This window comes from Paralichthys olivaceus, chromosome 14 (assembly GCF_024713975.1).
Source record: "Paralichthys olivaceus isolate ysfri-2021 chromosome 14, ASM2471397v2, whole genome shotgun sequence".
Taxonomy (NCBI): domain Eukaryota; kingdom Metazoa; phylum Chordata; class Actinopteri; order Pleuronectiformes; family Paralichthyidae; genus Paralichthys; species Paralichthys olivaceus.
Genome location: NC_091106.1, coordinates 2,932,646 through 2,947,394, shown reverse-complemented (window position 1 = coordinate 2,947,394; position 14,749 = coordinate 2,932,646). Strand labels below are relative to the sequence as shown.

Sequence of the window (14,749 nt, the reverse complement as noted above, 5' to 3'; positions counted from 1 at the left end):
AATGCTGTAAATATAACTGTCCATCCTGGCAGAGGGATCCTGACATTGTTCCGCTCTGAGTTTTTTTTTTGTTGTAGTTGTAGAGGATGTCACACCTTGTTAAGTCCTATGAGACAAACTGTGATTTGTGAATATGGGCTATACAAATACAATTTGTCATCCTTGGGTCCCATGAAATTATTATTATTATTATTATTTTTTAAATTTGATTGATGGTGGTTTGCCATTTGGTTTAAAATGAAATCCTCCTTTCCTGTGTGTAAGGTTTTCAGAATATAGTGTAAATGAGTTTGGTTTCACATGGGTGTATATGTGCTGATTCTGAATAATGTCCCTGATAACCTCTTTTGGATGAAGCACACCTGTATTACATAAGTTGTCCGGTTCTGGTCTGCCTTTTCAGTCAGCTGTGACTTTCCCACACCTTCATGGGTACAAAGGCATCTGCTATTTCGAGCAGAGTAGGGTCAGTTCACTACCTTCTTGTCCTGCCTGAAGGTAAGTACATGTCATGTTACCCTTAATGCATTTGTTTCTTTTCACTTCAACAAAAAGTTTTTGTGGAACTTGTCCAACAGATGTGGTGTGTGGGTCTGTTCTGCTTCCTCATTGGAGCATCATATGGTAAGTTTAAGTTTTTTTTTCAAGCAGTAAACTAATTGAGCAAAATATTCAAAGTTTCATTGTTGATTTCAGGCTCCTATCGTGGTTTTCTGCGTTTGAAAGCTCTAAACATACAGATTTCCACTTTTGTTTTCCCTTTAAGCAGTTAATTCCACCCTATTTATGTACTGTATAACATCTCACTCAAGCATTTCATGACTTCTGGTATTATTCACAGGAGTTTGCAATAGCTGACCGCTTATCAGGCTGCTTCTGGAGTCAGATAATATTTATGGACAACTAATCAATACAGGAGGTGGGGCGGGTTTTAGATGACGAAATCATTTCCATTTTGTAGTTCGAGCTTCAGTTTGACTTGTGCAGTTATTATCACAACTTTGAATGGAAACGCTCCGCTTATGTAACATTATATCCTGCATTCAAAAAACTGACATGCTGCCATTCTTCTTTTTTATAAACATGAAAATATTAGCTGGAGTCCTCTTACTTAGACAGTACACCAACAAAAAAAAGATAGAATTGTGTAAACGGGGATATGTAGACATGGTCTAACACGCTCCATGTAAATGTCATATTTGTGATTTGACCTTTCTCATCTTTCATGTAAAAGTCATAGTCTAAATATAAAAATAGAGGCAAGACTCAAAACCTGAACCAAATTAAAAGGAGATCCTTTTTTTCTTGGCAGGACAAATCATTTTGAGTCCATTCCAAAATGCTTTTGCGTGCACAAAAATAGAAATTATGAAATGAAAGTATAATGAGATGTTATATGAGTTTCTTGTGTTTACCAAAGCATTTGTTCTCACTGTGTCCCTAAATCAATAATCCAATAACTATTCAGGTTTGGACAAATTAAATAGATTTATGTTATCATTGGATTTATGGTTCAACCATGTGACCTGTTTGGTCTTCAATCGCCAAGATACACTGATTGCAACTTTTATTTAAGGTGCACCAGTCATTCCTTTTTTAAAGGGATTTCATTGTACTGTATGTATACATCCAAACTCTGAGGGTTTATCTTGGTGATGTGTTCACAGCGGCTGAGGTCTGCTTTGATGAACTGGGCTGCTTTGATGACCTGGCTCCCTGGGGGGGCACTCCCCAAAGACCAACCTCCACCCTGCCCTGGAACCCTGATCAGATCGGCACCCGCTTCCTGCTTTTCACCCAGAAGAACCGTTACTACCAGGTGAGAAGGATGATTATTCATTTATTTATTTATTCATTCAGTTTATTTTGCTACTTTGACTTTTAATGAAATGCCTTCTTTTTTTAAAAAAAAGAGCTAACTTAGGAAGATATCTGGTTTATTCTTCCAACCCTGAGCTGAATAACATTTAGCTCAAAACATATTTTATCTCGCCCCTCATTACGTACCCATGTATAAATGTACATGTGAGCAATGTTTTGAGGTGGACCTGTGATGTGATGAATGTGAATCTTTTCAGAAATGTGTTCATCGCTGCTTTCTTATTGCACTCGTCAGGAGATCTGGCCTGACCAAACCATCCATGCCTCCAACTATAACGGGTTGAGAAAAGCTCGATTCATCATTCCTGGCTATTTGATAGAAGGAGAGGAGGACTGGCCACAGGAAATGTGTAAGGTAGGAGGGAAAAACCCCTGATGGGATGTTCTTTGAAGAAATACTAATCTATCATTTTTGTCAGAGCATCATTAAGCCTCAACATTGCTATTGGCTTCAGTAGAATAACACACAGATGTTGTGTTAGAAATGGAATGTAATACTATAGACAAATCTTTTTGTTGTTTTGTTATTACCTTACAGTGAGCCCTTTATAACAGGAGAGCAGGTCCTCCACAGAGTCAGCCATACACTGAGCTGTTTCTACAGTGGCCCAGGGTGGACAAACCAAACACTGGCTATAGAGAAGGGCCTACCTCATTGTTTACTTATCACAGTAGACTGTTGCAATCTGCAACCTCATTACTAAATGTCATTAATTGCTACACTCTGAACCTTTACTTCCTTAAATCTTTAAAGGGACAATTTAATCTGCACAAACTTAAGACCCCTTCTCGGGGAGTTCTTTAGATGTGTTTTAGATGTGTGCCCCGAGATTTCTGCTTCCAGAAGCTGCTCAACATCCTCTAACATCATCATGTATTGCAATATTTTGGAATTTCAGAGTTTGTCCCATTTTGACTTCTTGAAACTTTTGAATTCATTTTAGGAAATGTGTGCATCAAAGACCTGAGATCAAAGCATATGATGAAGCCACTAAGCACATAATAATTAATGGATAACTGTGAACATGTAATAATTCTGAACACTTCTATCAAGTGTTGTTTTTGCTCATTTGTTGATGTTTTTCATATGCTGTATGTATAAATCCTTAATAATAAGGTTTTTTTTAATACGGTGAACTAACATTTAAACCTCAGTTTCATCTTATTTCTGTCAACTAACATTTGTTCTGTGTAGGATATGGTGAAGTGGGAGAGTGTGAACTGTGTTGCTGTGGAGTGGACGAGTGGCGTGAAGACCAAATATGCCCAAGCTGCCAATAACGCCAGGGTGGTGGCTGCCCAGGTGGCCTCCATGATCAGGTTCCTCATGGTAATGTAACCCATAGTACAATACATGCAGGAAACAGAGGATGGCCAAAATTGAAGGAGCATAAGATGTAGATGTATGTTTTATTGTGTGTGAAACTGGGTCAGATCACTGCTTCCAAACAGCTTCCGCCTCCTCCTCCTTCTGACACTCTGCACTGGAACTCCAAGGAAAAAGCGATCAGCCCCATGTTGTTCTCCGTGTTCACCCACAACTACATGGCCACAAAGAGATCCATTACCCTGATCACGCTCCCTGGCCTCTTACAGTTAGGGTTAGCTGAGTGTGCAGGAGGCTGCTGCAGATCTCTGAGGCTGGGGAGAGGGTCAGCTGCTTCAGATTCCTGGAGATCAACATGTGACCTGGTCAATCTGCACAGGTGTGGTCATGAAAGCAGTGAGACAGCAGCTCTTCCACAGGTGTAGAGCATCCTGACTCTCAGCATCAGGCCTGGTCCAGCATCTTCTCCTCTCCCGACCACAAAACTCATGACACACCTACAGGACTGAGCTGACAGCCAATCTGCATCCAGCGCTGCAGCAAGAAACTGCTCCTCTCTGACCATAGCTACAGGCTGTTCATGCTTTAGGCCTTATTTCATGTTATCAAGTATATGACAACAAACTTAAAGCCAAGTACATAATGTATGATGAATGTATGGTATTTCATATTTATGTTGCATCACGCAGGTCAACTACAAGCAGAAGGTTGATAAATTCCACATCATCGGACACAGCCTCGGGGCTCATGCTGCAGGGGACGTTGGGAGCAGGATCCCCGGCCTTCCACGCATCACAGGTGAGTGCGCCGCAGCAGCCACACTTCATAATGGTCTGCTAGCTGGTTTAAAGGTCTTGTGTGTAGGACTGAGGGGGAGCTATCAGCAGAAATTGAATATAATATGAATTATTATGTTTTTATCAGTGTATATGCACGTGAAACTGAGAATTGCTGTGTTTGCATTACATTGGAATGAGCTGTATATATTCATAGGAGGAGCGAGTTCTTGTCCACCTATAAGATGTGGGAAAATATAACGTGTACAGAAGATATAGTGTGAACAGAGCAGCTGTTTTACATTGTGAGGAAAATATTCATCATAATTATTTTGTGTTATGTGTTATTATTATTTCATTTTGTGAAGCTCTATTTTAACTAATGTTTAATATTATTGGCCATGATTAAAGTAGATAAACAATTTTGGTGCAGATCTGAAAAAAGATCCAGGATTTGTTTTAATCGCTTTTGTTAACACAACAAGATATCCGTGTTTCTCATTTTGACAGATTACCCATGGATCCTGATTTTTTTTTAAATCTGCCATTTATAGAGGACAGACATTTATGATTATGTGATGTTTTGTGCAGCTTAATTGAATTTAAGAGGACTGTTGGGCCTTGGGGAGGTTTATACTGTGGTACTGACTGACACTGACTCAGGATAATGGTAAAACAAAATGTAATAAAAATAATAAGAGGATCAAATGTCTATATATGACAAATAATCACAACAATTTCATGTTTCATGTTTTTAAAAACTGCTAATAATTTGATATTGCATTACCAACAAATATAATTACAATACCTCCAGGGCCATAAATTGAATGGGCTTAAAGAGACAGGAGGAACCCCCTCTCATTCTCATTCTTTCTTTAAAAAATATATAAATTATTTAAAAAAGTAATTATAATGTATATGAAACATTACAGTATAATAACAGTGTTTTAATATCCCCAGCTCCCTTTTAACAATGCAGCTTTTCATGTTAGAGGACAGCTTGGATTTTTCTCATTTTAAATTCTCCCTTTAATAGATCTAAGAATTATCCTAGTCCAACACAAGGTTTAGTTTTTTTGCAAACAGGTGACTCTTAATGTCTTCTTAACTTCGGGAAACAATGCTGCTCTTTGTTGCAGTCCATCTTGTGAATTCGTTTGCTGAGACAGCTGAGCTGGTATAACTTTAGCCACAGAGCCTTCGTCTGATCTTTCTGTAATTCAATACCACTCTTTGTCTGCGTAGGACTGGACCCAACTGAACCATACTTCCAGGACACTGATGCGTCTGTGCGTCTGGACACCAGTGACGCTGCCTTCGTGGATGTCATTCACACCGATGGACTTCCTTTCAACTCCAAACTTGGTACATATCACCCCTGATCACGAGAATAAGATGGGAAGTAGTCACTCAGTGTCCTCACTGTAATTTGAAACACTCCAGAACAGATCCGTAGTTTACTGAGCCTGGAAGTTGCAGCAGTTACAGAATGTGACTGTAGTAAATGTGAAAAGTGTAAAAGAATCAACCATAAATACTAAGAGTGCAGAATATATAAGGCCCATAGTAAGCACAAAAATAAGGGATGTGATCATCTTCTTAGGTTAAAGTTAAAGAGAGAAATAATGTGTCTGTAGAGTAAGTGATTCGTGTTGCCCTCCTCTCAGGTCTGGGGATGTCACAGTCTGTCGGCCACATTGACTTTTATCCCAATGGAGGAGAACTGATGCCCGGCTGCTCCGCCAACAAAGGGAAGCCCAGTGATCTGGATGCTTTCTGGGAAGGTGAGAGGATTTAACGCACACAAAACTAATCTTAATAGAAAAAATGGAAGCTCAATTTACGATCATGTTGATAAGAATCTAAACTGAAGCTTGCAGGTGAGAACATCTTTTTTCTCCTCACATTGATCACACATCAGTCTGTCTCTCATTTATACAGTGTAGTCGTATATGATGCCTTGAGTATATTCAGTGGCATTGCTTTTGCTAGTGAAGAAGGTGGAATGTTTTTGTCCTGTATGATGAAGGTAGGTCCATGAGTTTCTCTCTTTGCTGTTCTCCCTGTATCCCTTGTCTCACAGGGGTATCCAAAGGCAATGGTGTCCTCTAATGGTGGTAATTAGAACTGCGTTATTTTGCCCAGACAGAAGATCACCCCAGACTGTCAGTCACTGCTGAGTGTGAGAGAAATTGATTAGCAAGCCTCACTGGGCAGCAAGAAAAAAAATGTATGCAATAAATCACAATAAAATCCAACTTTTTTCAATCTATGTTCTAATTGGTCTAAATCAGGTAACTCACAGTTTTTCTTATGAGAGTAGAAACAAGTTGAGAGCCCATAATGGTGCGATCTCATGTGACACTGCTTTCATGTGCTCTACACACTCAAGACAACAGGCTCCATCATAACCGCTCCTCCTATACATAACACAATGAGTCATGCATCCTATTTTCTCAACCACGCAACTTACAATGCGGAGCCCCCTGTGGAATATTGGAGCTGTCCCAACGGAAAAATCGTAAAGAAACCGCAGGCCGGGTTATTCCTGCTGGTCCCATCTGAGCAAATATTTTCTAAAATGAATGACGACGGCTTTCTTTTGAAATGTGCTGCTGAGTAGCGAGGCTCAAGTGGCAGCATTGGTGCCATGCCTGGGTCAGGGGTGGGGGGGGTGGGGGTGTTGGCACAGCTGAATATGCCACTTTTGATCCTACAGATAAGAGAGGGAGAGTGGGAGCCAGGGCTGCATAGCTGGAGTTCTTGGAGCGCCTGGTGTTTGCCCTGCACTGGAAGAGAAAACAACAGAAGCCATGACCTCTCTCTATGTCTGTCTCCAGCCAGCACCGCTCCTCTGTCTCTCTGTCTCACATTCTTACTCTGAAGATTCTCCTTTTTGTTTCACTGGTGCTGAGTCTGACTCGTGAAAACTGGAATTGAATCCTATTTTCGGATTCTCTAAATCATAGCAAAGCGATATTCTCTGTTCACTTTAAATCTGCACTGACCAGCCGCATTATTAACACCAGTTATTACTTCTAATGTTGATTTTGTAATGTTGGTGCATAAACAACATTAGAACATCACGTTATACGTTAGAAAACATTAAAACTGGTAACTGTTTATAATGTTGCGGCTGATCAGCGTAATCCTCCCCTTCAGTTGACAGCTTCTCACTGGCTTTACTCAGAAGGTCATAAGTTTGTATTTAGCCATCTGAGAATCAGGACTATAATAAGCATTCACGTCTCTTCTCTTATTCCTCCTTGCCTCTTTTAACACCATGTCCCTCTCACTTCTTGTCCTCTCCCCTGTCATCACCTGGTCCAACCTTTTCCCAGGTACCAAGAAGTTTGACGGCTGTAACCACGTCCGAGCCTACCAGTACTACAGTGAGAGCATGGTTAAACCCCGGGGCTTTGTGGGATACCCCTGCTCCAATAAGGACAGTTTTGCAGCTGTAAGTCTCCGAGGTCCTACAGATCTATGCAATGATACCTGCTCAAGTGGTGCCAATGGAAATATTAAAAAAAATGTTTAGGTTATGTATAAAAAGCATTTAAATGTTTAACACAAGTATTATCGCAGAATATGCCTAACTCTCAAAGGTAAAAGTACTGCAGGATGACACCTTTCAGAATGTGAAATTACGACTTGTAGTGTTTATCAAATTATGATTACATAATAATATAGAATCATTTTTGACCCCTTAAAAGTTTAGGGTTCTATAATAGTCTCAATTTGTCAGAAAAATGCAGTGTAATAAAAAAGTACAATACTTCGCTCAAACATTTAGAGCTTTACAAATACTAAATATATATATATATATATATATATATATATATATATATATATATATATATGTTAAAGCATTTGAACATTTACAGTATTTGGGTAAATTCAGCCTGTTTAGATAGTTGTGACCAGACAGTGTCACAGGGAAATGGCATATCACTGTGAATAGATGGTGCTTGAAGTATTGTGACTATGTACAGGGCTCAGTGAGTCCCTCAGGTATCATAGAGAGAATGTATATACAGATGGATGATGCATCTCGGCTTCATCTAAAAGCTCAAATATCCTGAACGGTAACGCTGCCAACTCACGTATTCGGAGCCAGTGTGCGCAGTAGTGATCGGGATTGGAGCTGAGACAGCGAGGTCGCTCCAATGCACATACCAATCGACCAATCGTGAGTCAGCCTCAGCTGTCAATCATGATGTTTATAGCATCAAATAAGTAAATGAAACCAAACAATTGAGTGTGATAAGAATGACCTAAAATCAGAGACAGGATCTTTGAGAAAAATTTATTTAACATTTAGAATACTTTGAATGTTTAGGTAAAGGTCCAGTGTGTAAGATTTAGGTGAAAGGGATCTATCAGCACGAATTGAATATAAAATAATCTTCATGTTGTTTTCACTAGTGTGTTTCATCAAAATTGTATGAATTGTAGTTTTCTTTACCCCAGAAAAGGCCCTTTATATTTAAATACTTTATATTTACATGGAGGGGACCCTCTCTATGGAGGCTGCCATGTTTTTTACATTAGTCCAGACTGAACTAACTAAAACATTTTGAGTTTGACAACTGAAGCTACCACAGTTTCTTTTTCATGTTTGGAAAGGGAGGGGGAGGTGAGGTGTATTCAGCTGCAACATGCAATTTCACCACTAGATATCACTAAATTCTACACACTTTACCTTTAAGTCGACATCCTATCCATTAACATGGAGGAGGCGAGATTTATGACCCATACTTCAACCAGCCACTAGATGATGATTGCGATGCTTTGGCTTCACTTTTGGAAAGCAGTCATGTCATCCATCTTTAGATACAGGCTATGGTAATGTGCCAGCTTGCTAACTGGATCGGTCGATGAGAGACGACTACATCAGCCCAACAGAACAGGTTGGTTGATGCACCGCAGCTAAAATGAGAATTTCCCTTTGGACTCTGGTTGCAAAAGTCAGCTGCACAAAAAGGCTTGGTTGCTCTTGGTCCCATTGGGTGGTGGGGTCCGCTGACGCGGGGTCTGGGTGGCATCCTCTCTTAGTCATTGTAAGAGGTGACACAGAGCTATCAGATTGACTCAGATAAGAGAAGTGCTGGAAAATATCCCCAACATCCCAGCATGTGTACGGGTTTACCACCTGTTGCTGCTGCTGCATGACACTGATATGGCTGTGAACCATTTATTTAGTTTTAGAAGTCAGTTCGGCAACACTGGATTTGAGTTGAGGCGGACGTAAATGGGCTTCCCTCATGTGTTCTGTGGGGAGGGTTTGTATCTGCAGCTGTTGGTGTTAATGACAGTTTATCCCTGCTTTGGACACATGTCCCGATCAAAGGAGGCCCGGGGAGCTCCGGGCATGACCTCATACGACTACGTTCTTGTTGAGAGATGAGAGCATCTCCTTGCCGCTCACCTCGTAAACGCTCTCTGGTGTTATTCCTCCGGCTATAGCTGACAGCCGCAAAGTCACCATGCTCCCACCGGGTAACTTACTGCGCAACCACTATCACTCTCCACCTTCATATTTTTAAAGTGGCAATCTGCGACAAGGACTACGGGGTAACGTCCTTTAGGGTTGTTACTTTCCCCTGAATCTTTATTGGCCGGCGAGGACTCTCGCACTCCATCACACGATGAGCTCAGTGTTCACACCTCACCATGTCTCCACAGGGAAAGTGTTTCCCATGTGAAAACGGCAAATGTCCTCTGATGGGCCACGACGCTGACAGGTTCACTGTGACTGATGGTGTTTCAAAGACAAACTACTTCCTCAACACTGGTGCTTCAAAGCCTTTTGGCCGTAAGTATCCTGCCTTCACAGCAGGGTCACTTTACACAAACGTTCATTTTTATATTTTATTTGATATTAATTTGAATTTTATTTGTATCATGCCAAATCTCAATATATATCATCTTTAGGCAGTTTACATAGTCAGGTTTACATAGTTAGAGAAACCCAACAGTTCAGAAAATATGTTGCATATCAAAACTGAAACAACAGCAAGTAGGTAACAGTCAGATTTTCTCCCTGTGTTTTTTAATCATCTCCACCCTTGGAAAGTAACACAAGACATGACACTTTTCCAGCGCCTTGGTGAAATAAAATGATTTTCCACTATTTCTCTCCACTCGTAGGTTACAGCTACAGAGTGACACTAACCCTCGATGGTCCCAGCTGGGCCAACCTAGGCTTAATGTTCGTGGCATTCACCGGAGATGGCGACAGCACCGAGGAGTACCAGCTGCATGTGTAAGAACATTATGTATTGGTCTGTGGAGCACACTGAGGGTATGTGCAGTTGTTGTGGAGGATTTGAGTCCTGTATTGCGCAAAGTTTGCAATACAGGTTGTGGGATTGGATATTTATTACTCCATATCTGGAAAAAGATTTTAAAAATCAAATCCAATTTTTCTTTTCATATCTCATATCTGGTGCTATCTTCAGGGTGGCCAACCCTCAGCCCTTAAAGGATAAATGGAGCGACGCCTGCGAGCTAGTTCAGGCAGATAACATGTGACAAACATCATGTGACATACATCATGTGACATACCTCACTCTCCACAATCATCTATAATACACACCCACCTTATTAGGCAGAGAAAATGTCCCATCACTCCCTTTGCTTGCCTCGCTACCAGTTGCTTCAGCCCCTCCACCACCCCAGCATCCACTTGTAGGCTCCTACGGGAGGGTTATAAGCATTTGCTCATCACTCCCATCATATCTGTGTAATCATATCTGGGGGAGTGATTAAGTCGGAGCGTGGACGCCAAACAATAACCTGAACTTCATAAACTCCAATGAGAAGAACTAGCAAAACAAGACTTTTTTGACCCACTGCCTTGGCTCAGCCCCGAAATCCACATCTGATTAATAATAGGGAAGCCTGGGAGAAATAGATCGAGCAAATGTGTAGACACTGTACTTGTGTTTAAACCTTGCTACGCAGTCGGAGGCTTTCTGGACGGCCTACAGTGGCTCTCACTCAAGTACCTGTCATAGCAAGTGGAGATGCTGCAGTAGAGGAGATGAGAAATAGACCAGTGGCTGAGCTGACAGAAATGACAGAGATCAGTCAGTATCCACAACCGACCAGGTCTGTGATTTAGACACCAGTGGCTAACCTGAGCAGACGAGAGGAAGGGTCCCTCAGGCCTGGTCTGCCGGAGTGAGTGATCACACAGTTACTGTGTATGTGTGTATAGTAACTGGATGAAAGTGCAAAGTGTTTGTACTATTGTGTGTAATATATTAATATGACAAATCAACACCTGAGTGTGCAAAAGTAATGTAGCTCAGATTGCAATGTCAAAGTGAAGCTGAAAGTGTTTTTATGATGCGTGTGATTGAGCATTGATCATGTCAGTGTGATCTGCTGTGATGTTTCTCCAGGGGGACAATGGTGCCCGGACGGACCTACGAGCTGCTGCTGAACGCTGAGGTGGACATGGGTGACGTGACAGAGGTGAAGTTTCGATGGAACAACCACATCTTTAACCCATTGAAACCCAAGTACGGAGCATCTAAAGTGGAGCTGCTGAGAGGAAAGGACAACAAGACGTAAGTTTGTTTTCTTCTCTAAAGGTGACGGCCAGGTGACAAATCTACAGATATCCTTTTTATCATCGGTCAGCTCCAGCAGAGATTAGAGAAGACAAAGACAGTTTAGTCTTTCAGTCTAATGTCACTGGAGCTGCTTCACCATGAACAGTATTTTAACCTCAACTTAATTATGAACTGTTATCATGATGGTTCATGTATGGGTGTTTCATAATGACTACAGAGGATTATTAGGTAGATGCAGGATGATCCTAACTGATTATCATGAGTTCACAAAGAACAACACACAGGATTTAACAATGGAAAATAATAGCACAACAATCCACAGGCTAAATCATGTTTGATTGCACTGTATATTATGCAACTTTTTTTTACTTTGCCATTAGTTAGTCTTTGAAATATGTTGCAGGTTTATGATTTAATTAAAATTCAAATATTTTATATATTGTATTGCGAAATGCATCATGTCCGTGAAAATAGTTTTCAGTTTAATGGTAAACAATGTGTATAGATTGTTTGAAGAGCATTGCCTCTGTGGAAAGTGGAAATCTCAATCTGTTGAAAAATGGATGCAATGATCAAAAATGTAACAAACCAAGCAGCAATTTTAAAAAGCACAAATTAAAGTACCATCTATTTCTGTTCAGCTTGGAGGGACATTTTCAACCAAAGATGTGGACACTACCCAGTAACACTGTAGTTACACACACACAGCCAAATTATTTCAATTATAAGAATATATATATATATATATATTACCAGTGACAGACTTATATAACCAGTCATTTCTCACTCTAAATGTCTCTGCTCTCTGTCTTCTCAGTTTTTTTATTTGTGCTGTGTCCTTTGTCTCCTGTTGATCATGCTTTGTAATACACTTCCTAGTGGTTACAAGAAGAATTACAGAATGACAATGAGGCTTTTCATTCATTTGTGGTGCATCAAATAGGAAAATATTTGTTCCACACACTTTGTATAAATGTGTCATACACAAATATAATTCTCTTTTTTTAACCACTCAGATGTTAAGTCATTTGGTCACGACAGATGAGACATTAGAACTGATGAACAGAGCTTGTTCTACTTCCAGTGTTTTACTACAGTGCATGGACTCACTTTAGCCACTAGAGGACAGCATGGGACTGCTACTAGTGCCATCTAGTGGTGAGGGGTTGGGGGAGCTGGTAAAGTCGAGAACATGCTGAAGATTCCTCTATTACATGATGCTTTGTCAAACTTTTTCTTCCATCAACAGAAATGAAAGCCTGTGACTGGAAATAGATTTATCTGTTCCTGACACAAACACAGAAACAATTGTTGTTTTTGGAGTTATTTATTCTTCAGTATTAACATGGAGCAGCTTTGTACAGATTCAAACTGATACTTAAACCAATATATTAATCTCCATCATCTTCTGTAATGTCTCACTCTGTCTCTTTTTTGGTCTCCTCTTCTTCCTTCACAGAGTCGTCTTCTGCGGAACATACAATGTGGAGGAGAACGCAATCCAGTCCGTGTTTCCGTGTTAAGTCTAACCACAATCACCATGTCACTCAGAGTCTTTCAATAAAGATTTTGCATTCTCACATATTTGTTTCTTATTATTCTTACTATTGTTACCGCCTGGCTCAAGGTCGGCAACAAAAAGGGAGGCCACACATAGATATAACAAGACAAAAATGAGTTTCTTTAACTTAAAACAAAGCAAGCAAAGTAACTACTGGCTGTGGTGTATAAGTAAGAAGGTCATCAGTCATGTTCGGAGTGTGTGGATGGGTGAGAACATGGTGTAGTGTGTGTTGAAAGGTGCAACAAACCAAACAAAGGACATGTGGCTGCAGCAGGCCCAGCTGAGAGAGCACAGACTGGGGAAGCAACCACTTTATGCCTTTTGCTCCTCCCACCTCTCAGGTGCAATCAGTTTCTCCGACGACCCACCCAGTCTCCTTCAAGGGGCAACACGAACAGGAAGTCACTGGGTGGGCCGTCACACTATCAAACCCTATCAGCAATGTAGTGCAACACTATAGAGGTCAAACATCCCAAAGGATGAGCTTTCAGACTCAAGGCTGAAACATTTCATAAATCATTCTTTCATTCTGTAAAATCTCAGGAAAATAATTACCATCACAATTGAAAGTAATGTCTTCAGTTGTCTTGTTTAGTCAAATCAAGAGTTCCGATCGACAAAATATTCTGTTTAGAATCATAGGATACTCAGGCAAGCAGAATATATTTGGAAAAATGCAGCAGATTATAATTCAATAATTTAACTTATTCACACATGGTCACAAATAGCTTTACAAAATACATGGAAATAAACATAAAGGTAACATTAAAGACAATATTTATTTTTGAAGTATAAAATCGGGTATTAAAGGTACAAATATATGTTTTAAGCAATGATTTAATAACAGGTGAAGTGCTGAAAAGGCTAATCTCCTCCGAAATCCAGAGCCTCTGGACCTAAAAGCCCGGTCACCCCTGGTTACCAGCCTTGACTTAGGAACTAAGACAAAAGGTGTTAGAAGATCTTACGACTTGGAGCACGAGGAGTTTGTAGCTCCGTAATATAACAGGGGACCAGACCATGCTGATCTTTGAAGGTTTAAAGAATCTTAAAATCGATCCTGAACCCAACATGTGCAGCATTCTGCATCAGCTGAAGCCGAGACACCGAGGACCGACTGGTTCGTGTGAATAGTGCATGAAAAGAGGAATGAATGAGGTGATTTGATTTTGAATATATTTCTTAGGTGAAAGTAACAAGGTTTCACATGTTTACTGACGTGGCTTCAGGAGTCTGGAGCAGGGTTATTATAGTTAACGAAAACTGAGACTCAAACTAAAACTAGCAATGAAAAAATAATTTAGTTAACTGAAATTAAAAAAATAAAAACGACAATTACAAAAAAAACGAAAACTAAATAAAACTACAATGAACAATGCAAAACTAACTAAAACTAAAGTGAATTGCAGATAAATTCAGCTTCGTTGTCGTTTCGTTTTCTCCCTGGATTACTGCCTGTCCTGCAGGTGATGGTTAAAGAATGAAATTAAAGGACTTGATAAACCATGTTTGGTGTCACACATTGTTTCATCCTTTTTCAGCTTCAACAAGTCAAGGCTTTCTCTTAATACCTGGAAAAACTAAATAAAAACTAAACTGAAACGAGTCGATTCCT

The 14,749-nt window shown here is 40.2% G+C and overlaps 1 protein-coding gene across 1 annotated transcript; it reads left to right on the top strand.

Moving 5' to 3' along the window:
• The first annotated feature begins 426 nt into the window (after positions 1-426).
• On the top strand, positions 427-13,150 carry LOC109631580 (inactive pancreatic lipase-related protein 1-like). The gene is made up of 13 exons (XM_020090430.2): positions 427-498; positions 579-624; positions 1,668-1,819; positions 2,117-2,236; positions 3,077-3,211; positions 3,898-4,006; positions 5,230-5,349; positions 5,652-5,768; positions 7,326-7,444; positions 9,673-9,802; positions 10,138-10,252; positions 11,397-11,564; positions 13,030-13,150. The coding sequence occupies exons 2-13, from the start codon at positions 579-581 to the stop codon at positions 13,091-13,093; spliced, it is 1,395 nt and encodes a 464-aa protein (XP_019945989.2). The 5' UTR covers positions 427-498; the 3' UTR covers positions 13,094-13,150.
• Positions 13,151-14,749: the final 1,599 nt, after the last annotated feature.